This window comes from Macaca fascicularis, chromosome 9 (genome assembly GCF_037993035.2).
Source record: "Macaca fascicularis isolate 582-1 chromosome 9, T2T-MFA8v1.1".
Lineage (NCBI taxonomy): Eukaryota > Metazoa > Chordata > Mammalia > Primates > Cercopithecidae > Macaca > Macaca fascicularis.
Window position 1 is genome coordinate 105,171,572 of NC_088383.1, and position 25,097 is coordinate 105,196,668.

General features: G+C 42.7%; 1 protein-coding gene across 3 annotated transcripts in view; it reads right to left on the reverse strand.

The window, feature by feature from the left end:
* Positions 1 to 25,097, reverse strand: part of BLNK (B cell linker) — a 110,855-nt gene that overhangs the window by 66,905 nt on the left and 18,853 nt on the right. For 2 of the 3 annotated variants that reach the window (XM_074002310.1, XM_005566072.5), the window contains exon 1: positions 14,192 to 14,358. The exons of the other annotated variant lie outside the window; for it this stretch is intronic. Coding sequence is in view for 1 of the 2 variants with exons in the window: in XM_005566072.5 (XP_005566129.1) it covers positions 14,192 to 14,238 (47 nt within the window). In the remaining variant the exon portion in view is untranslated. Of the gene's footprint in view, positions 1 to 14,191; positions 14,359 to 25,097 lie in introns of those variants that run through there. 3 annotated transcript variants of the gene reach the window in all.

Sequence of the window (25,097 nt, forward strand, 5' to 3'; positions counted from 1 at the left end):
ACAACTGTCCAAGAGGACATTACTGAGACAGAGTGCCATGTTGGCCATACTGGGGCCTGAGACAAAATAAATCAGCAGGACTGATTCTGTCTTTGTTTAAAATTCCAATAATTTCTTCATCATGGATTTGTGGGCATTCATTTTGATTTTTAAAATATTATATTAAATACTACTTGTATCAATTTATTGATGGGGGTTACCCCTTAAAGTTTAATGTCATGATTTGCTGTTTTATACAAGACTCATTTTGTTTTATTCCACAAATATTCAGTGTGTGCACACTGGGCATGGTACATGCAGGCCACAGAGCTAACCTAAACACAAACCCTTCCCTCTTGTAATGCAGGAAAGGGGCCCCTTTCACCACCTTATAACATGACAGAAACCTTCTGGCCTATGTGAAGCCAGGGGACAGATACAGGCAGACTGGATAATTCTCTGATTCACAAAAAACATCCTCCTCTCAGGTCACTTCTGTCTTAAAGCTGAAGTCTTTGGCCACCAACCCATCGTTTTGAAGCAGCATGATACTTTTTAGTGACTATCCTGTTATTTGCATGCAGCAGGACTCCTATGACAATTTCCCCCCCTCCACTCTTTCTAAAGCCTTGTCCATTTCTGGCCCCAGCTTCCTAATGCTCACTTCCTCCAGCCTGGCCTTCCTATGAAATAACAGCAATTATATTTAGATTTGTGAATTCAGCACTGGAGGCTGCTTCCTTCTGGAAAGTGAGCTCATGGTGGAGCTGGCAGAATTTTGACAGCTTTGGCAGTCCCATGGTGTGATAATGTGAACAAGCCCCTCAAGGTCGAGTTAGTGCCCTTCTCCTCCATTTCACATATGCAGATACTGAAGCCCAGAGAGATCAGATATCATGAGTGTCTCAGACTATACAGCAGACTCCGAATTTTCCCTATAATTAAGGTAGTCACAGAAATTTGTAAGTGAGAGAGACTTTGGGAATATCCTGGGTCAACCTCCTCTTATACCAAGGGAGGAAATTAAATTCCAGGGAAATTTTGTGATTGCCCCAAGGTTAATGTAGTTGAGGACTCCTCCAACTCTTTTAGTCATACCTCTTCCTTCCCTTTCCACACACGGCTCGAGCCCCCTGCTAGAGGAGAAACTTTGCCATGGCCAGAGGTACCCCCTACATTTTTATGCCAAAGTTCAGAGCCGTGATTATAGTACAAGCCCAGTAAGCCACTGTTGAAAGAAGCGTCATGCATGCCAGTGATCAGACTTGGAAAATCAACAATGGTAAAAGCCAGCATTTATTGAACATGTACTATGTTCTTGGTACTTTGTGTGCATTATCTCATTAACCCTCACAACTACCCTGTGAGGGAGGTTCTATTATTATTCCCATGTTTATATTGTGATAAAAAACACATTGGCCAGGCGCTGTGGCTCACGCCTGTAATCCCAGCACTTTGGGAGGCCGAGGCAGGTGGATCACGAGGTCAGGAGATCAAGACCATCCTGGCTAACACTATGAAATCCCGTCTCTACTAAAAATACAAAAAATTAGCCAGGTGTGGTGGCAGGCACCTATAGTCCCAGCTACTCAGGAGGCTGAGGCAGGAGAATGGCATGAACCCGGGTGGCGGAGCTTGCAGTGAGCCGAGATAGCGCCACTACACTCCAGCCTGGGTGACGGAGCGAGACTCCGTCTGAAAAAATAATAATAACAAAAAATTTACCATCTTAACTATTTTTAAGTGTCCAGTTCAATAGCATTAATATATTCACATAGTTGTGGTTATCCCTATTTTTATAGATGAGAAAATTAGACTCAGGTTAAATAATTTGCCCAGATCCTACAGCAAATAAATGACAGAGCTGGAATTCGAAATCAGGTCTGACTCCAGAGCCCATACTCTCAACCCACTCTGGATGATACAGGCTAACTTGTTTCAACTTGTCCCCTCACCAGGGCAGGTGACTGGCTTTACCACTTACATGCCTCTCTGGATACCTCCCTCTCCGTCCCTGAAGACAGCATCCATTCCCTCTACCAGCCCAGTAATCTTTACTGTGACACATGTGCCCCTACCCCTGGCTATTGGTCCCCAAGGTTAGACGTTTTGCTAGAGTGGAGCATTGGCTCTTAAGGGCCTGTTTCAGACTTTGGGAGGAAGAGGGAGAGTAAAATGAGGAAGGTACAGATGGCAGGAGAAACAGGAAGGAGAGTGGGTAGGGCACGTGGGAGGCAGGAGAGACTGCGGTCGCAGCCCTCTAGGGTCTGGAATGTGCTCAGAAGTAGGGTGGCTGAACAGAGCAGTTGAAAGGACACCACCATAATCCATACATCCTTTCTCAACATCTGAGGCAGAAAGGCCACCTGAGGGTCCTGGAGTGGAGGGGCTGCATTCCCTTACACACCAGTATCTTGCTGCCAGGGCTGTTTCTTACTATCTACTTATTAACTGTATAAAGTAATTTATAAGTTTCTCCAGGCAGTTCATACCCTACCTTTTTTATTTTTTTTTTGCTTGTTTCTTTTTTTTTTTTCCTACTGAGATCTGCAAATATTTTGTGGTAGTCTTTGGCATGTCTGAACGGCTGAGCTTGGTTATAAGCAGTCAGAAATTGGGCTGACTTGGCACAAGCAGGAGTAGGGATGATTCCACTAATACCCTGTGTCCTTCAAAAACTCCGGTAGGATTTACCCTATCGGAGGCAGTTAGGCATCAGGCACACCACCCTGAGACTGATGAGGTGGCAAGGAAATGAGGCTATACCTGCCTTAAGAAGTTCTTAGAAGCTTTGTCACTTGATGTGACAGCTGAAATTGGCATGGCTCTTCCTCTCTCTGACTTTAGGGGCCAGTGGTCCTTGAGGCCTCCAGGGATACAACACTTTCCTTTCCTTTAGCACATTGGAACGCTTGCTGAACCCTGCCCTCACCGCCCACCTGGCCGAGGTCTTGGGTAAAGGGAAACTTCCTCATAAAACTACATAAAAGCAGACTGCAAAAACCAAAAAAGTTAAGGGAGACTCCTGTGTTCATAGACGACACAGACTCTTGGGTTTGGAAGAACTCCAAGAGGTCATGTCGTTTAGTCTCTTCACTGTGTCTGACTCTGATGTGCTCATTGTTCTGACGAGGTGCTGACAGCTGCACTGTGCCTCTGTTCACCGTCTCTCCTCTACCAGCATAAAAATGTGAAACTGACGTCTCTTAAATCAAACCAGCTGCCAATAGGTTTGTAAAACCAAGCGACTGATAAGTAGTTCTAATCATGTTTCTGAAAATGCAGTTATACATAATTCCAAAAAATAAAAGTGTCTTAAGAATTTCAATACGTTCTTTTAAAAATTAACTTAATGGGGGAAAAAGGAACTTTGGCTATATCTACATGGCATGATATATACAGTATTGTCATCTACTTGTCCTGGCATCCATTTCTGCAGCTAAAAGCAAAGATATTTTCAGGAAGTAAAGAGTGATTTTGAGGGATGGCATTTCTCATACACTGAAAAAGTTTGACCTAGTTAAATTCTTCTTGGCTCTGAGAAAACAAAGATATTGGAAATGTCTTGTATGTAGGGTAGGGGTGAAAGGAAGCATTGTAATTCATTAAAAGCATCTAAAAATGTTTGTCAATAATACATTTAAATAAAAACTTTGAAACAATATCTTTTTTTTTTTTTTTTGAGACAGGGTCTCACTCTGTCACCCAGGCCGGAGTACAGTGGCATGATCTCGACTCACTAAAGCCTCAACCTTCCTGGCTCAAGTGATCCTCCCACCTCAGCCTCCTGAGTAGCTGGAACTACAGGCATGTGCCACCATGCCTGGCTAATTTTTTGTACTTTTTGTAGAGACAGGGTTTCGCCACGTTGCCCAGACTGGTCTCAAACTCCTGAGCTCAAGGGCTCTGCCCACGTCGGCCTCCCAGAGTACTGGGATTCCAGGCATGAGCTACTATGCCCGGCCAACAATATCTAATTGGTCAAAAAAATATATAATCATAGATCCCCAAAATACACTCGTTTATAGTAAATATAGGAAATTGTTTAATTATCAAATTTTAAATTGTGGTAAAACACACATAATGTAAAATTCACCATTTCACCCATTTCAAAGTGTACAACTCAGTGACATTTAGTAAATTCACAATATTGTGCAACCACCACCACTAGCTAGTTCCAGAATATTTTCATCACCCCTAAATAAAACCCCAGACCCATGAAGCAGTCATTAGCAATTTCAAAGCAGATTTTTGAAATAATTTACTTTTGAGGTATTTTCGTGAAAGCGTTTGTTTTCCTTATGCTAAGAGCTTGTTAACAGAATTGACCCTAATAGGTAGCATCGGGTATATTAAGCTCAGTTATCTAAGATTGGTTTGGCAACTGTGACGATCTTTGAGTGTGAAGATGATGTGAAATCAGAAGTCCTGCCACGGTAAAAAAGGGAACTTTGACCCTGAACATGCTGTAAAGATCATCTAAAAGCCAAAATCATCATATATATATATATATAGGTAGAGAGTTCATTTTTTTCAATGATTTTATATTACATTTGCCATTTTCTTTTTTGAAATTATAGTTCTTATGTTTGTATGTGATTCTCATAGTTATTTACACTAAAATGAAATACTCTTTCCCTCCTGGTATGTTCAATATTGAGTAGGGACATTAATACACTTTTTATGCTTAAAAAATTATTTTTCATACTGAAGCTTTTTATACTTTGAACCAAGTAAGGTTGTAAAATGAAGGGGTAAAAAATGGAATGGGGTTGGGGGTCATTTCACTCTAGGTATGAGCTCAGACTCTCTTGTCTTCTACTCCAAGCACCCTTGGTCATAGCCTCCCTCTGGGGAACTCCCGTTTACTTAGGTGTGGTCTCCCACCTCTGGCCTTTCCCCGCTTCTTATCACCATGTTCCTGAACAACGTTCCATTTATCCAACTAGATTATTGATTGGACCACCTCTGTGGGTGGGTAGGAGAGCTCTCTGCCCCCTTGGTCTGAGTTGGTTATCAGATAAATGAGTCCTGCGTGAGTGCTAGTGACAGATAATGACTCAGTGCCTGAGCCTATTGCACTTAATGATGTTTAATTTTGAACAGAACATTGAGACACTGCGGTATCCCACATAGATGCCTTTCTAACAACACAATCCAGGGCACCAGGGAAACACAGACCAGGAGGGAGGGGGCATTCATTGAGCTCTTACTCCCCAGTATATAGAGGTACCGTTCTAATATCCCTGCTTTGTGTTATGTATTATTGAGATACTATTATTCCCATTATTCAGATGAAAAACCTGAGGCTAAAAGGGATTAAATGATCTTCTCAAAGACCACGAGCTGGTAAGTGCAGAGCAAATGTTCAAATCCACGTCTGCCTGATTCTTTCTTTTCAGTAAGACAAAAACAGCTTCCAGGGGCACCTCTTAAAATACCACGTTGGTGCTGTGTGCTTGGTCTGCATATAAGACCAGCTCTGCTCTTCATAATTATAACTCACTCTCAGATTACATGAACGATTGTGGGAGCATTCTTTGCAAAATATATAGCAGTAGGATATCAGACATGCCTGAGTCAGTGTGGAATTCAAGTTTGGGCCTGAAACACACAATTGCCTGAAATACTGACAGCAGGAATCCTCAGAAGGCTTTCTGACTAGTAAGTGACTGCTTTTTTAATTTTAAAACAAATGTCTATGAAAAGCAAAGAACACAGACAAAGCCTGAATGTTACATTGGCCAGTAAATTACACAGGCAGACATGGAGGGGTCATTCTAGAGCTTGAACAGGTGACCTGGCCTCCCTGGGCCTCAGGTTTCTCACCTGTGGAATAAAGGGGCTGGAGAGGTGTCCTTTCAGCCCTTGCAAGGCAAATCTCTGTGCTTCTCCATGGAAGCCTGTGTCTCTGCACATTGTAGAAGCAGGCAAGGCCCGAGTCCTCATGGAACCCCGACCAGCACTGTCTACATAATTTCTGGGGCCCAATGTCAAATGAAAATGCAGGGCCCCTTGGTCAAAATTGTTAAGAATTTCAGGACTGCAACAGCAGAGCATTAAACCAAGCACAAGCTCTGAGCACAGGACCCTATGCAACTGTACGGCCACACGCCCAGGAACCTAGCGGACCTGTGCTGCGTGTTCCCTACAATGTGTGAAGGAAGGGAATCTGGAGTAGGTCTGGGGCCCCCAGCCAGCGTGGGAGGCGGGGATGCTCCTGGGGTAATGAGAGCCTTCCTTAGGAAACTGGCCAACAGAGAAGTGTGGTTCAGCAAGCAGTCACCACATGTCCCTCAGGCTGGCTTCTTTGTCTTGCTTTTGAAATAAGCATTGAAATAGCCATGCTGGACTGAGGGAAACGGTCTGTTTGGAGGCCTAAACCATAGTGCTGCAAAAGGGTCATGAAAACATCACGTTAAAAAATAAGGCTGCAGGTGTAGCTTCCAGTGGACTCCCTTTCGGAAGGGAGGTGAAGGCAGGAGAGGTAGGAAAAGGTGGTGAGATAAGGAGGAGGAGGGGCTTGTGGGGAGGGCTCTTTATGCAGGAACAGACAGCCCTCAGCTGTGGAACGAAGCACAGGGAGGAAGGAGGTGAAGTCAGACTTTCTTGCTCATTGCTAGATGGAGACAAATACGCCGGTAATGAGGAGGCTCGACACACAGTCAAGAGGAGCAACCTGCTGAGAGGGTTTCCACTGCAGCAGCCAACCCCAGTGTCCAGTGTCAGCCCAACATAAAAGCCGCTTCCCTACAGCCGTGCTGGGGAACCCTGAGGTCATGTGGGACCTAGAGGATGGCAGCCAGCGTCACACTTCAGGGTTCTCTGCTCCCTTGATCTGGAGCAGGGACTTGGGTGGAGGCTGGAATTCCACCCCATCAGCAGGTGAGGCCCATTTCTGGAGCAACAGGTGAATCATACTCTTAATTCCTAATAATGTGCGTGGTTCCTAGGGGCCTAGGAAGCCCAGCATAAACATGGAATGAAAAACCTAAGGCTGTCTTTGAGCGTTTAAACCTCAACATCTGACAGAGCAAACACAGAGAAGCAAGGTCACCCTAAAGAAGCAGAATGTCCCCAAATCTATGAGATTTAAGGGGGACCTGATGGAATGTAATCACCAATCCAGAGACACAGGGTGTCCAATGGGAGGCAGTTGCGGTACCTCCCTGACCTCCATTCTGCAGAGATGGAGTCTTGGTTAGGTGGACTTAAAAGGCTTCCTTAGTGAGGCTCTATCTACAGTGGGCAAAAGCACCGCAGCCCTGCAAGCCTGCAGGCAGGATTACCCAAGAGCCTTGAGCATCTGACATTACAACAGAGAGCACAGGCTCTTCTGAGCACAGGACCCTGGGTCCCTCACATAGACCTCCTCTCATCGTTCCCAATATGCAGAACAATCACACAAAGCATTTCCTGAGATCCAGATGCAATCAAAACCAATTTAAAGAGTTATTTTGGAGAGGGGCAGGGGAGACATAGAAATGCTCAATAGAGCTGGAAAAAAAGTCTTCAATGAAAAAGACTGAACCCCTAAAACCTACCCATCAGTTTCAAAAAAATATATACACACTGGCCACAGGGAGACCAGACAAGACAGGGTGAATCCTGCTCCAGAAACTCGCCCAGCTCATGGAAGAATTATTCCAAATACATGCCTCTTGGACACTGCCGCCGAATTTTCATATATAACCAGGAAGATTAAAGGATGGACAAGCAAACGGATTTCATCTCTCCTCCACCAGCTGCTTTGTCTTTTATCCAATGTCTTCAGGCAACGTATTCTGCTACAGGACAAGCACAGTGTGTGCACCTCTGTCCAGAATTTGGCCTTATTATTATTATTGTTATTGAGACATGGTCTCATTCTTTCACCAGGCTGTAGTGCAGTGGCACGATCTTGGCTCATTGCAACCTCAGCCTCCTGGGCCATCCTCCCATCTCAGCCTCCTAAGTAGCTGGGACTACAGACGCATACCACCACACCAGACTGTTAATTTTTTTTTTTTTTTTTGGTAGAGATGGGTGTCTTGTTATGTTGACCCGGCTGGTCTTGAACTTCTGGCTCCAAGCAATCCTCCTGCCTCAGCCTCCTAAGGTGCTGGGATTACAGGCATGACTCACTATACCCAGCCAGAATTTGACCACTGGATCAGACTCACCAGCCCTTGAATTTCTTAATGGCTGTGTTATCACATAATATGCTTTTTACCTCAACATTAAGAATTTCCACTCAAGATTTGCTCAGTCTACTTGAAGAAGTGGAAACAGACTATTTATTCCAAGATGATCTTATGTCTGGAAATCTTTTCCTACTCTCACTTTTCTACCCAGGAGAGAGCAACTTATACCTCAGTGGTGCATATAGTTCATGGGATCTAGTTTTGTTTGACACAACTTTTTAAAAGGAACAACAAATTGAAAAGCAGGCCTAAGGATTTATTGCCCCTCCTCTAGGCACTCCCTCACCCAAACCATCCCAGACAGGAAACCCAGTGTGATGTGAGCGAAGACCACAACAATGGCAAAGATATGTATTGCCTGTTCTGAACTTTAAATACATATTGTCACTATAAGCAAATAGAAATGAATATTTGCTTACTGTTCTGAAGAGAACATTCTACTTAGTCTGACTCGGGGTTTCTCAGCAGTGGCACTATGGACATTTTGGGCCAGCTGATTCTTTGTTGTGGAGACTGCCCTGTACAATGTAGGATGTTTAGCAGCATCCTTGGGGGCTAACTACTAGTGTCTGTAACACTCCCCAGTTGTGACAACCAAATGTTCCCTAGGAGACAAAATTGTCCCTGATGGAGAACCATTGATCGAAATGATCCAACTGTATCTTGCGGGAGGCTGGGGAAGAATGCTTCTGTGGAGTCTATTAAGAAGCCAAAGAAAGCCAAGTGTTTTCATTTCCCTAGAACAAGCTATCCTTTAATTTCTGTCTCCCTTTTTTTCTTACTCATGTAAGGCCTTATTGGAAAATGAACCAAACTGATAAATTCTCCAAAGAACAGATGGGGTTAAATCATCTGTAGGGAGAAAACAAGAGCTCATCTGTAAACATGTGCCTGAAGAGTTTGGCACAAGCCCAGTGCCCTTCAATCCAGTAATCTAGGAGGGAGGGCTGGAAAATAACTGTGATTTCGTCCTTGGAAACCTAATTGATTGTATCATAGTCCATTTGGAAACATGTTATGTGAAGAGAAAGGTGTGGTTCAGCCATGGTACACAATCATTGGGTCCAGAAGAGAGGTTCCTCGGACATGTGGACTCTGGTTTAGAGTTTTCCTGACATAGCCATGCCCGGAGTGGGTGAGGAAGTTGCCTTGCGTTTTCTTGACTGATGACTCTGAAGTCCACTCGCACTAAGCCAGTTTCTGGCAACGTGGCTCCCATGCGGCTTGCCCACAGGAAGAAAGAACCCTTTCCAGCTGCTCTGGGTAGTCCATCAATCGGTATGGTGCAAGATGGCCCAGTTGAGTGGCTTCTCAGCCAACAGGAAGCAGGTAGGCAGTGTGAGGAGGATGGGAAACCGAACTGTCCAGGAAGTGGATCTAATCTCCACCACTAGATGCTGTGCCTCCTAACTGCAGCTCTCCACTCTGCTTGCCACCCCAATTAAAAGGAGTTGGAACCACATACATGAAGAAGAAGAGAGATAGCAGATGGCCACTCAGCATGGGTGGGTTGAGGTACTGGTGGTTGTGTTTGCTTTTTATTGACTTGGTATACTGACTAAGTGGCAAATACTCTTCTGGGAACTTCAGTCCATGTTGTCTCACTTGGTCTTCACACAAGCCTGTGAGGAAGGCATCTCTAGTTTCGTTTGACAGCTGGGAAAACTGAGGTGCAGAGAAACTGAATGGCTTCAGGATTTATAGGTAGTAACTGGCCATTAGAATCAGCCCTGTTGGGCCCCAATGACATGGTCCTTCTAAATGTATCAAGAAATATTTCCTGAAAGTCCTGAGATAAAATGATAGCCTTTGAGAATGTAACATATGTCAAACGTGGTCTCTGTGCTTAAAGGATCATAGCATCAGAACTGAGAGGGACTTTGGGAAATGTTCTCATTTTGTAGTTTGAACCAAACAAACGTAGGGTACATGGGGGAGCTGAGAACCTATCCTGGATGTTGTAGAAGAAAAGGAAAGAAAAGGCATATATGGAAGAGCCATAAAGAAAACCTGCAGGGTGTGGTAGGTGAGTGGGTGTCAGTTGAAGTGGAGAGGGAAGGGTGAGTCAGTGTGAGGGCTGATGAGGATACCATCGACCAAAACAGGGAGGATCTGAGAGGCAGCTAGTTGTGGAAAGGTGAAAAGAAGGTGAATTTGTTTCTGAAGAACTGAACCAGAAAAATCAAGGAACTAAAAATTCTAGTTGAAAACTCCAAGCCCTGAGAAGAGAAGGCATGTCTCAGAATCCATCAAATAGGGTCTCAGTGAGACCCCTACCAGGAAGACCCAGACACCCACGGTAGGGCTCTGTCATGCTTAACATTATTAGTCACTTAGATGAAGGCAGAGAAGGAATGTTTGTCACATCTGCAGTCCATGCAAAGCCAAGTGTCACAGATGTCAGAATCAATAGACAAAATAGTCAACATAGCTAGAAAGAAGAAATTGAACCAACATGAAACTTATCAGGGATCAATGGAAAGTCCCTGTTTATCTTCAGAAAATCAATTATACAGCTATAGAATTAGAATAACAACAGTAATGATATTAATAGCTACTATTTTAAAAATCCAATAATCACTATATGCCAGTTGCTTCACAGAAAAATTTGTTTAAACCTTACAATAGCCCTATGACGTTGGTACTGTTATTATTGTCTTTATCTTACAAGTGAGGAAACCAAGGAGATTAGGCAATCTTGCCTAAAATCACATAAACCTTGATTTTTCTAACGGAAAAATGCCATACTCTTTAACCAATAAGATAACTGGGGAGACCCAATTTGACCACACTTGTGTCAAAGACCTTTTCTAGTTGTAAAAATGGGCAGGTACGTGTTTGTTTATGCTACAAAGAAAAATACACAAGCACAGATGATGAGTCAATTGGGAGATTATTAAAAACTAAACATTTCATTTTCAAGTTAGTTTTACTAATTTGAAAAGGGATATTTGCAAAGTGATTCAGGATTGTAAATTTTGAAATGTTCCCCTAGAAGGGTGAAATTTTTATGATCATAGGAATGTTTACTGTGGAACGATTGAGAACCCAGGTCTAGCCGGGTTTCTGATGATATCTTTACCTCATACAATTAAGGGAAAATCATGGCTAGGAATCAACTAAGAGACTCTGAGTGTCTATGGACTCCAACTAACAGAGAAGCCTACTGTAGCAGTGCCTCGGTGGGAGCAAAAACATGAGAATCTGTGCTCACACCTCTCTGTGGTCACAAGCAACTTAGCCATCTCGCCTATCTCTATTCTGATACAGCAGAAACTCTCAAGGTGATGACCCATCCCCAAATGGGTTCATCCAGAACATTCCCTTTCTCCTTCATTTTGAGAATTCCTTGTCTCCTTCCAATCCTGCATGACCTCCTTTCCTTGGATGACTCTGCTTCCCCTCTCCTTCTAGTAATTCCTTCTTCTCTACTTTCTTTTCAGTCCTGGGAATATACTCCCTGGATCAAGGTCATTCCTTTCAGTTCCCTGGATGAACACTCACTGTCTTTCTATTTTTGTGGCTAAGAATTTGAGCAAATTCTCACCTAAGCCTAAGAGTATAAACATAACTGTCCACTTTTGCTGTCGTCTGGTGCCAAATAATTATGTTGTTAATCAACCTCCAGAATTGATGTCAACCAGTCAGGATAGAGGACACAAATCACAGGAGGCAAGTATTTCATCTATTAACTGCTCAGCATCCCAGCTATCTAATTATGGAAAAGAGTTAAGATGGTGCTTCGAGCCCATTTAATTTACAATTTCATTTCTTTGAAAAGTTCCACATCAGCAGTGTACATTTTATCACAACGTGATGATTCTATAAAGACAACTGAGTGATCAAGTGGGAAAAAAGTTACTTTTATGTAAGCAGATGAGTGTAGTATATGATTATCCGTGGTATAATTTTGGTTTTCTATTCCATAATCTATGGTTGTATATTGCCCATCAACTGCTCTGTGATCAAGCTGGATTTTGTCCCAAAGGGAGGAATCATAAAATGATTTAAGTTCTAGCACCTTTACTTAAATTCCCGTCTGGATTCCCTGAAAGAGAATACGTCTCTGTATAGTTCTACATTATGATATATGTCTGAAAAAAACATCTGGAATCCTCCTGTTCATTCAGAGGAGGGTACCTAGTTAGTTTCTTTGCCACGTCTTTCTTCCCTCTCTTTCCCTCTTCCTTCTCACTGCTGTGCCCCAAGTCCAGGCCTACAGCCCTGGATGCTTGGGTTACTTAAGCGCTCCTCCCTTCCAACAGATCCCTGCCTCCAGTGTCCCTCTCACTCCAACACATCCTACCAGACTCCTTTAAGCCTGCTGTCATGACATCACTAACAGCATAACCTGTTCTCCAACACTCCCTATGGTTAGGGCCCTCACCACCCTTTGCAACCTGGACCCGCCCTATGTGTCCAATTATACCAGGACCTTCAGGTCCTACATGCCCTACTCTATAGTTTCCGCTAGACAGAAAACTTTCCTCACCATCCCACAAATGGACCGTATGTGTGTTAAGCTTTGAGTGACAGCCTCTGTATTTCCTCCCTCCCAGCACATACATGTTTCCTCCAATTCTCCAGTATTTTATAATTTTACCCACCTCTCAAAGCCTACCTCTTAAATTATCTTCTCTATGAAACCTCCTCCTGCTACTCTAATTCTCTTCTTACATTCCTTCAGTCACTTACAGCTTCTATTGTATCATCCCTGCCCCTCATGAGGGTGTAGCTATTTGAGACCAAGGGCAAGAATGAGGTGCCTTCCTGTCCCGTCAGTGCTGATCACACAGCAGAACTCAACAGCATGTTCTTGAAATGGTTGAATGCAGTTGATACTGCCTACTGATCCCAGATCATTGGTGCATATCACATTACCTTTTACCAAGCACCTCCTAGGCATAAGACCTGTATTCTAGTGTGAAGGGCTGTCCCTCTGCCAATTCCAGACTTGCTCTTAAATATTGTCTCAAAAGCTTCAATTCTCTGGCTCCTTGTTATCTGGGATTACTTGTCTGCTACACGTGTCACATCACCCCCTGAACATTTGGCTCAGTTCCGATATGTAGTCAGAATAGAAAACACTCCCTGAATGGAGGGGAACATCACACACCTGGGCCTGTCAGGGAGTTGGGGGCCAGGGGAGGGAGAGCATTAGGAGAAATACTGAATGTAGATGACGGGTTGATGGGTGCAGCAAACCACCATGGGACATGTATACCTATGTAATAAACCTGCACCTTCTGCACATGTACCCCAGAACTTAAAAGTATAATAATAATTTTTAAAAAACTGTTAAAAAATGTGGGAAAAAAACCCCACTCCCTGAACTTTAAAAGTTCCAGTCTCTGAAAGCCATGATGCCATTACAATGAGACAAAAAGACGACCTTCAAAAGCAAAATTTGGAGAAGTTGTCTTTTCCATAGCTCCTTGACTCATGCCCGTGGGGCCGCTTCTGGTTTATTCCTTTTTAAGAGGCTTGTTATAGATCATTGTTACGTTGACATGAAGGTGTTGGAATGACAGATCTAATCCCCCCAAACACACTTGTAATATACACCCACAAAATAAATGAGACAATAAAACAATGAATAACAAATGATTACAGCTATCCTTAAAATTAAATAGTAACCTGCAATAAAATGGGTGAGGACTCAGTTTAGAGAAACCCTTCCTTAGAAAAGTTGGTTGCACTCAGACTCTGAACGTTGACCTTCAGTAGAATCTAAGCCCTTGGTATTTCTGTTTTATTATCTTTCCAGAGCTTCATACTTTATTGTAAGAGGTAGCTAAAGCAAGTCTCTCTTGTTCCTACACATTTCTTTAAGAACTCAGTCCACTTCCCTATAGCAAGTGCCACCCAATGCTTTCCCTAAAAGCTCAGTCCACTTCCCTATAGTAAGTGCCACCCACTGGAAACTAGCAAAGCATTCCAGGATTTCAGTATTTCTGAGATGCCATAAGAGCATTGGGGGAAAAAAAAGGAGATGAAGAAGGGTAAGTATTGGGTGGGGAAAATCTTACCTCAACTTCTGACTGGCGGGGACGGTTATTTTATTAAGCTTGTCCATTCTGTTTGGTAATTGTAAGAGACACGAATAAGTGTCCAGTGGTCACGTCAGCAGTTCCTGGCCCTCCTAAGGAGCAGCATGGTAAGCCTCTGGTCTCAAGGGTTCCGGCCACTCAAGTCTGACTTCTGAGAGTGCAGGCTGCTGGCAAACACCCCTGCTCTAGGGAGAAGTAAAACTTGCCCGAGCACATAGTCAAGTTTCATGTTTCTACATAATCATGTGATCTGGATAGCCAGCCAGCTTGATGATTACTCCACGTTCTGTAAACTTTAATAGTGAAACCTACTGGGCATGCAAATTTCTTTCCAGCTGCTTTCTTTTACAATCAGATTTGTAACAAGGTTGGGACAAGTTTCTGGCTGGTCACTACTTCCTGTTTGTCCCAAACACATCTAGTCTGTTTCCAGCAGGTGCATGCTATAACTGGGAACTTCCTGGGCTCAAGGAAAAGCAGAGTAATCAAGTCCATCTGAACCTCTCTTGGAGACTTTCTGCTTATTTGCATAAAGTCATGGATAAGCTTTTTCTACTTATAGAACCATTATATAAAAATGGCATTTTTGTGCTTTTCCCTCCCCGCCCCTGATGCGAGCAATATGTTTAAAAATAAATATCAGGGTGGCAGTGACATGGTGGTAACAGTTTACTCGGAGAATTAGAGTCTCTCTTTTTCTGGAGCTCTATTTAAAATGGGATGGGCAATTCTCTGTTCATCTGCAGGTAGGGATGGGTGACCCAGGAAAGGGGAGATGAACTCTGTCGTAAGATGTGCAGCCTCCTTATTGCCTGGTAGAGTCAGGAGTTACCTTGCCGATAGCCAGATGCTTTCAAACAAACCAGGATGTACCCAAAAGTCAGATGAGAACAAATCTAACAGTTTCACAACAGTGCAATTCCTACATCAGGCCATTCTGAAGTCCTAAAAGCAGAATGCCACTCCCCTCCTTGCATTTGCCTCTTCCTGTCCTGTCCACCGCTTGCTCATCACAGCCAGTGACACGCCAGACACGAGGCCATCTCAAGCTCAGACAGGTGGGGTGAGGTTGGGAGGAGGGAACCATACCTGTAGGGGCTGAACGTATTCAGAGAACTCTACTTCCCTCCTGGAAGACTTGACATTTCCTTCTGCCTAATCTGAAACATGCTGATTTATCTGTTGTTTAAAGAGCAGCCTGCAGTCTAGGGTCAGGGAGGAAGAAAATGGGAGGAACTTTTTGTTCCTGGACATACTTTTTTGCAGCCATCGAGAATGCCCTGCTCACTCTTGTGGAATAAAGTACACATTTCCAACATTTATCAAGGGAACCAGTCTTCTCCTGGGTCAGAAGAATACACAGCAGGACAAAGCAAAGGGCTCTCAGTTACCTCTCCTGTTGTAGACCCAAGATCTGACTGAAGACAGTGGGGAAAGAGGAGAAGACAGAAAAGGGAAAGGAGGTGGAGGAAGAGGAGGAGGAGGAGGAGGAAGAAGCAGAGGAAGAGGAGACAGAGGAGGAGGAGGAGAAGGAAGAGTGGCAATGGCAGAGGTGGAAACCATGGATGGATTTCTTCCCTCCTGTGCCTCTTCTTTGCACAAATGGATGATCTGTCTTTCTCCAGGTAACCTTGATTATTCACATTCATCACTGCCTATGAATTTCTGGTTTGACCAGATGTTTAGGAGCAGAATCTTCAGAGCTGTTGAAGGGTGGGGCCCTTCTGCTTGGCCCCGCCACTGACTTGGCCAGGCCAGCAAGAGAGCAGACAATGTTGCATGAGAAAAATGCAAATGTTTGTCTCCTGCCATCATTCATTTTCCCCCATCTGGCTGCTCAATTTTCTTGTAGTGCATCCTGAAGGAGCTCTAGACCCTGCCTCCTGCTCTCCCATAGTTCCTAACTGAAAGAAACAAGTAGACTAGGATGGTAGAGGCACAGACGATGTCATCAAAGATCAGGAAATTCAGGCTTCACTGAATAAGATGATAATAGTCAGCTCGTTCTTTTCTGAATTATTGTAAAATGCACCCCATAAGTCACTTGACTCTTCTCTCCACCAACAACTTTGCTCAACACCTGGCTGACAACTTCATATTTCCCCAGAGAAAAAGACCAGAGGCAAAGGTTACACTTCTGCTTTTTCTTTTTACAGCCACTTGTCTTTCTTCTTTTTACTGTATTTAGTCTAACATGATGAAAATGAGAGACTGTGTTTCCAGACTGGACATTTTGCCCCATGTGAAGTGCAGTGTGACAGCCTAATGTTCCAGGCCTGCCACAACTGCTTTGGCTTCTAAGTTGCTCCATGACTAAATGAAAATTTTAAATTATTTGACTCTAATTTTGAAGTGGGGAAAACCTTTTTTTTTTTCTTTTTGAGACGAAATCTCACTCTGTCACCCAGGCTGGAGTGCAATGGTGCAATCTTGGCTCACTGCAAGCTCCGCCTCCCCGGTTCATGCCATTCTCCTGCCTCAGCCTCCCGAGTAGCTGGGACTACAAACACCCACTACCACGCCTGGCTAATTTTTTGTAGTTTTTAGTAGAGACGGGATTTCACCGTGTTAGCCAGGATGGTCTCAATCTCCTGACTTCATGATTCACCTGCCTCGGCCTCCCAAAGTGCTGGGATTACAGGCGTGAGCCACCGCGCATGGCCAGGGAAAACCTTTTTAAGCAAAACACAAAAAGGAAAAATGCGATAAATCTAGATATATATAAATTTAAGCTTTTATGTGACAAATGCACCATAAATGAAAGTTAAAATACAAATGACAGGCCCCCATAACTGGATAACCAAGAAGGTTAAAGCAAAGATGGAAACTGATGATACCAAGTCTTAGCTGGTAACTTATAAAAGGAATGAGACCACACAACGTGGTTCCACAGCGCACACAGAACAACATACCATGAAAAACCTTCAAGATCGGTCTACATAGCACAGCGGACATAGAAATTAATGAATCACTAGATTCACAGATGAGAAATTGACAATCCCAACCTTAAAGAAAATTTGGAGTGCCTATGCACTGTGGCTAAAAGTATAAGGTGCAATCACTTTGGAAACAGTTTGGTATTTTCCAATAAATTTGATGGCATACATACCTATGACCCAGCATGGATCACAGATATTGCGGAGCACTCCTAACTGTGTATATCAAAGGCATGTGCTAGAATTTTCACTGAAGCACCATTTCTTTTCTTCTTCTTCTTCTTCTTCTTTTTTTTTTTTTTTTTTTTTTGAGACGGAGTCTCGCTCTGTCACCCAGGCTGGAGTGCAGTGGCGCGATCTCGGCTCACTGCAACCTCCGCCTCCCAGGTCCACGCAATTCTCCTGTCTCAGCCTCCCTAGTAGCTGAGAATACAGTTGCATGCCACCATGCCTGGCTACTTTTTGTATTTTGAGTAGAGATGGGGTTTCACCATATTGGTCAGGCTGGTCTCGAACTCCTGACCTCAGGTAATCCACCGGCCTCAACCTCCCAATGTGCTGGAATTATAGGCATGAGCCACTGCGTCCGGCCTAGTCACTGTGCCCAGCCACTATGTCTAATAGGGGGAAAAAAAGGCCCTGGAAATAATCCAATTGTCCATCAACTGGAGAACAAATAAATTAATTGTGACATCTTTTCATAATGGAATACTATTCAACAATGAAAATGAGTGAACTCCAATTGCATCAGTATGGATAAATAACAAAAATAACTTGAGCAATAAAGGCAAGCTAAAGAAGTGTATACAGCATGATTCCATTTATATTAAGGTTAAAGACATGTAAAACTAAGTAATATGTTATTTAGGATACATATATCTATGGTAAAATGAAGATGGGAATGAAAAATGAATAAGTCACTAGGGAGCAGGATTGGAGCGAAGGGACATGCAAGGTTTCCAAGCAATTGTAGTATATTTCTTAAGTTGAATGGTGGGTACAAATGTTCATTTTATTGTTACTCTTTATAGCTTATGAATATTGTAGGTATTACATGTTTAACACAAATAAATTTTAAAAGATCTGATCTATCTTTGAACTTGTAATAACAAAAAAAAAAAGAAAAAGAAAAAGGAAAAAAAAGGAAAAATATCTGGTCTAGAATTATGGGGCAAAAGCAAGATAGCATGCCTAAACCTAAGTCAGATGGTGATGATCCACCATCTCTGTGAGATGATGAGACTTGAGAACAAGAAGACGGATTGTACTGCTTCTTGGGGTTGAGACCCAACCAGCCCTGGTTTTTCTTGGGCTCTTTGCCTTGCATCTGTGGATGACAACTACAACACCATGTTTATTGAATGCTTTCTGTGTTTCCTGTACTATGACGACATTCATTTTACATGTGAAAAAACTGATTCTGAGAGAGGCTAGGTAAACCGGTCTAAAGTTACACCACTCATCAACAGAAAAGCTGGGATTCAAACCCCAGTCTGTTTCCATAGTCTAAGCTACTAATCATAGACTCTGCCATTGCAAGACAAATTTTCTGTTATTCAGCAGACAGCCCTGCTCTTGCATCAGGCACCAACTTAACCATGACCTTGGGCAAGTCTTTTAGTCTCCCTCACCTCAACTTCTTACCTCTAGAGCAAGAGATTCAAAGAGGGGCTTGGGCTCCATCTGACTTGGAATCTGGACACTGCCAACGTGCATAGAAACTGGTTAGTGCCAGTGGAAACATTCACAGAATATTTAGAAGACAAGTCTTGACTTCTGTTTACTAGACTGCTTCCCAAAGAAGGGCTTAGTGGCTGTGGCAGTTTACAGTGCCTTGGAGGGAGTCCAAGTCCTCACTGGAACTGGAAAGTCAGGCACAGTTCACTATCTTCTCTGCTACCCCACTCACTGATGGCTTTTCCCTTGCCAGGGCCAGTTTAGGCAAACTGACACAGGAAGTTGGCAAGGTGTGATGTTGGTGCCATGCAATCTGGTTCTATGCAGAACTATAACCTATTTCCAAGAGGCTCAGCTTCACAACAACTCCATGGGGGCAAAGGGTACTATGGTCATTCCCATTTTATGATGTGAAGTCTGATCCTCAGAAGGATGACAAAACTTACTCAAGGCCGCCCGTCTTCTTGACATCTGAGCTAGGACCTTTCGCCCCCAAACCATTCACCCACCTTTCCTTTCTTGTGCTGGCCCCCTTTCTCAGGGTTGGGACAGGGATGCATCCTGCAGCAACCACAGACCCAGTAGCTTTCTCATATATGCGGGCCAAAGTGGCAGGAGCTTGCGGATGGACAGGCCCGTGCCTGGTTTTCTCAGCCAGTGCCAGTGAAGGGCCAGAGGGAAAAAGGTTGGGAGGAAGCTAAGGAGCCTGGGTAAACCAGTGGAGGAAACAGCAGGAGAGACAAGGGAAAGGCAAAGACAGACAAGGAAGCATGGCAGATGCTGGCAGTGGTTTTTCTGTTCTTCTTTTTTGTGGAGACAAGTGGTAGAAAGGGAGAAAGAAGGAAGAAGAGAAGACATCTGAGACTTGAGCAAATGCGCAAAGGCCCTTTTAGGCTCAAGGTTTTACTTTCTGTGAGACAAATTGGTTCCCTATTTTATCTTTTCAGTAAACTCAACATTCTATACATCAGATTGGCATGGAGTGCGTATCTGTTTTGTTAGGAGAATGGCTCAGATGAAAACACCATTTACTCATTGCATCCAGCCAAGCCTCTATTGGCAAGAACATTACAATGGCCTAATATTGGGATGGACAACTCCTGGCCTGTGCATCATCTTTACCTCCTCCTTTGCCTTCTGTCCTCAGAGCCAATCTGCCAACAAGATTCTCTTTGGAAGTATTTCCACATTTACCCTGCTCTCACTATAGCCCAGGCCCCCACTTGGTTCACTGATCAGCCTCTTGCTATTTCTTGGTAGTGAAATCCAGCCCTAATCTCATCCCCATGCCTCCAGCTGCTGACCCTTCTTAAGGACCTCAGAGGAATTTCCTTTCTTCTAGAACCAAGTACCAATGTCATTCATGCCTCACTGTGACTGAATCTCCTCAATGGTGCATCTTATTCCTCACTAATTCCCAGCAGGTGACCATCCTTTTAGTCAGACAGGTCATCAAACACTCCTTTCTCCTCATCAGTCACATGGCCCAGCCACTAGTCAGAACCACCACCCAGAAGTGAAGAAGCAGATACACAAGGCCCTAGGAAATCAGGAGGCCAGGTAGTTTCCATCAGTCAGGGCCATTATGGAGCCAAAGAGCAGGCAAGGGTGGAGGGGCAGTTTTCTATCCAAGGAATGGGTGTATCAGAGATGTGGAAAGCTGAGACAACACTCATGACCTCCAGGAGGTGAGGGTCTATGATATGGTTTGTCTGTGTCTCCACCAAAATCTCAACTTGAATTATATCTCCCAGAATTCCCACGTGTTGTGGGTGGGACCCAGGGGAAGGTAACTGAATCATGGGAGCTAGTCTTTCCCATGCTATTCTTGTGGTAGGGAATAAGTCTCATTAGATTTGATGGGTTTATCAGGGGTTTCCACTTTTGCTTCTTCCTCATTTTCTCTTGCTGCTGCCATGTAAGAAGTGCCTTTCACCCTCCACCGTTATTATGAGACCTCCCCAGCCATGTGGAACTGTAAGTTAAATTAAACCTCCTTTTCTTCCCAGTCTGGGGTATGCCTTTGTCAGCAGTGTAAAAATGGACTAATACACTCTATCTGCCCTATGTCCTCAGTAGCAAATGCTGTGGCTGTTGATTATCATTTTCTGTTACCTTTTATCTGATGAAGTTTGACTAGTCTCCCAGTCTTTCTACTTGGGAAGTCCATCTGGATTCAAAGGGTCCCCAAACAAAAGCAGAGCAGACTTGAGCAAATATTTTATGTTCTTAAAGATTTCATTGTCTCCAATTCAATATATGTTTGTGATCCCAGTCCCATCATAAAGATATCATAAAGATTTCCATTATCTCCAATTCAATGTATAAATTTAATGTGATCCCAATAAAAATACCAAGACGATCCTCTCCCTCCTCCCATGCCAGATCTAGACAACTTGACTCTAACATTTCTGTATGAAAATAAACAAGCAAGAATGGCCAAGAAACCCTTGAAAAAGAAAATCAAGGAATGGGAAGGGACTAGCCTTCCTAGACATTAAAGTACAGTATGAGGCCTCTCTAATAAAAACAGCATGGTATTGCTACATGACCAATGGAAGTAATGAGAAAATATGTAGATAAATAGAAGATTGTAAACAAATTAAGTATATTATGAATGTGGCATATCTAATGGGGAAAAATAGGCTTTTCAATAAACAGTACAATTGCACAGCCATTGGGAAAAGTACAAAATTTAGATTCATACCTCAAATCAGAGTGAACTCCCAATGGATCAAAAATCTAAATGTAAGACATGAAGCCATAATATACCTGAAGAAAACAGAGTTAAATTTCTTTATAACCTTATCCACGATTTAAAATCTAGAACTAATAAAATAAAATCTTAATAAATTTAACCTGAAAAACATAAAAATATTTTTCATAGCAAAAAACACCATAAGCAGTATCAAAAGATAAAAGATAAATTGGGAGTCAAGAGTTGCATCATATATCACAGAACCAAAGGCTAATATCTCCTTAATAGGTAGAGATCCTAAAATTTGAGATTGAAAAAAAAAATCCAACTAGATAAAAAGTGGGCAAAACCATGAACATGAAAGGCAGGAGGCCTTTAAATGGATGAAAAGTATGCTTACCTACACTCCTATTAAGAGAAAGATTATTATAATCATGCTGAAGAAATATTTCAGATAAGCAAAAACCTAAAAGTCTGATGATGGTGTCTGTTGTTAAGGCTCTGAGGAAAAGACACCCTTTGCTTGCAAAATGTTATACTCCCCTAGGAGGGGATATAGCAATGAGGTAGGAGGTGGGGCTTGGACACCAGACCAAATTGAGGACTATCTAAAACAAGTCAGGCTGGAAGCACCTCCCCATAAGACACACCCACCAGTGTGCCCTGTCAGTTTACCATTGCCATGGCAACACCCAGAAGTTACCACCCTTTTCCGTGGCAATGACCTGACAACATGTAAGTTACCACCCTTTTCCTAGAAATTGCTGCATAAACTCCCCCTTAATTTGCATATAATTAAAAGTGGATATAAATACGAGTGTAGCTCTGCCTCTCAGCTGCTACTCTGTGCACTCCATCTATGAGTAGTCCTGCTCTGCAAGGAGCAGTACTTCTGCTGCTGCTGTAGGCTGCCGCTACAATAAAAGTTGCTGTTTAACACTTGCTGGCCCTTGAATTCTTTCCGGGACAAAGCCAAGGACCCTCTGGAGCTAAGCCCCGATTTGGGGCTTGTCCATCCTACATCAGCAGTACCTAATAAAATTACTAGAATTTACCTTATGACCCAAGCAACCTCAATTCTAGGAACCTATCCTGAAGATACACCTTCACATATGTACATATGCAACATCTGCACACATTTATTGCAGTTTTATTGGCAATAGCAAAAGATCAGAGACACCTAAATGTCCATCAATGGGAAACTGGTTGAATACATTTTCTGTATTCACACACACACATACATAGGCACTTGTTATTGCAACAATAAACACTGGAAGGGTAAATCAGAAGCTAATAAAAGTAGTCACCCATGGGAGGCAGAAGGGAGCTGGAAATAGTGGGAAAGTGATAGGGATTAGATAGATTCTCTGCATCTATCTGGATCTATCTTTTTTTGTTTGTTTTGAGATAGAGTCCCATTTGTCACTCAGTGCATCAGGCTCCCTGCAGCCTCAACCTTCTGGGTTTAAGTGATCTTCCTACCTCAGTGCCTGAGTAGCTGGGACCACAGGCAGACACCACCATGCCGAGCTAATAGTTTGTGATTTTGGTAGGGATTGGGTCTCACCATGCTGCCCAGGCTGGTCTCAAATTCCTGAGCTCAAGTGATCTGCCAGCCTTGGCCTCCCGAAGGTGTAATTACAGGCGTGAGCCACCGTGCCCGGCCTGGATCTATCTTTTTATGAAGTTTTGACTTTTAAACTAGGTAACCATTTGACATAAACTAAAACAAAACAAAACAAAACAAAACAAAAAAACAAAATTAAGGCAAACAAAAAAAGGCAAATCTTAAAGACAAAAATAAACAGAAACAAATGAATTTAGCTGGTAACATATCACAGAGGAGAGAATTATTTCAAGTGACTCTTTAACACAGTCCTCTGAGCATTCTCTGTGAAACTTATTCTAAGAATAAAAATAATTGCAAAGAAATCTTGAACTTTACTCAGTATTTTTATTTTTAGTAGTAAAACTGTGGGTTTTGCTGTTCGAAGTGAAATTTTGTATGTTGTATGAAAAATTAGTAGGAATGAAGATTTTTAGTATAGGAGAAAAAAGTAAAGATATAAAATCAAAGAAGAAAAAAACTTGATAATTTTAAATTTGATGGAAAATATCAGTCTGAACTCATGATTTTTCTAGCACTAGACACTGAAAAGTCCTAGAAGCAATGATGGTCCAAATTTTACATACATCAAAGATGCTCAATTACAAATATAATAAGAAAAGAATCCTCCACTAAAAGGAACCAGGTTCTCCTTGAAGAAAGGGTTGATTTCGGGGAAAATAAAAGGTGAACCTGGACTACCTTGTGCCATAAAAGTACACACTCATGGGAGGGAGAAGGGAGCTGAAAATGGTGGAGAAGTGATAGGGATTAGATAGATTCCCTGGATTTTTTTTTTTTTTTTTAAAGACAAGTTCTCACTTGTCACTCTGGCTGGAGTGCAGTGGCACCATCGTGACTCACTGCAGCCTCAGTCTCAATCTCCTAGGCTCAAGCAATCCTCCCACCTCAGCACCTGAGTAGCTGGGACCACAGGCACACACCACCATGCCCAGCTAATGTGGCACAGATCGTTGAAAGAGGCACATAGGAGCAGATCTTTGAAAGAGGGTCCAGTAGACAATTTTGGGACAATTTGAGCATTTATTAAAAAATGACTGTAATTTATTTTAAACATGAAACAAATAAAAATCCACCAGTCCATAAAAACATAACCAAAAAACAAAGTCATTTGCCAACACTGAAGGTAACTATTCCATCAACTTTTTAATTGAAAATTTAAAAAATTAAATCAGTTGGAAATTAAAGAAGAATAAAGCAGTTACCCTGATGTGTTTAGGAGAAATCAAAAATCCTCAATTTTCACAGAATACTAGCTAATAAATGTAGAATGAATGGTAGAATTAGAAAACTACCATTTTGCAACCCCAAATGAAGAATTTATTTAGGTAAGGGTCATCAATTAATGCTAAAACCGGTAGGCAAAATGTTGTTGGGGAGCATCATATCCCTATGACATCACAAGGTATCAAATTCCCACGCCCGAGGCTGCTGGCTGATTGCAAGGCTGACCTTTACAGAGTTGACAACTGCCTGCTACTCACGTGATCAAATTCAGCATTATCCATTTTGCTTCCAATGCAAGATGAAGTACATCTCACCTATGAAATATCTCAATTTAATCAACTTTTAAATCTAACTTCTAGCTTATACAGAGTAAACACATAATGAATCATCCAAAGTAGGACATCTCTGGGAGGGAAAGAAGACTCAACTAAGAATTATGCCAGGACTGCAGGTGTAATCAGGGAAGACATTCCCAGGCAAACTGTAATGTGAGATCCTGCTAAGTTTAGAGGAAATAAAGGGGATGCAGGAACAGGCTGAACAGCATTAAGAGAAAACAATTATAATAATTTAAAAATCCAGATGTAGAAATTCTACAAGACTACCACTTGGTCTTCTTAATGTTAGAAGACCAAGGATGCTAGATGGTGTTAGGGAATTGTTAATGTTCTTAGGTATGGTAATGGTACTGTGGTAATTTAGAGGAAGATCCTTATTCAG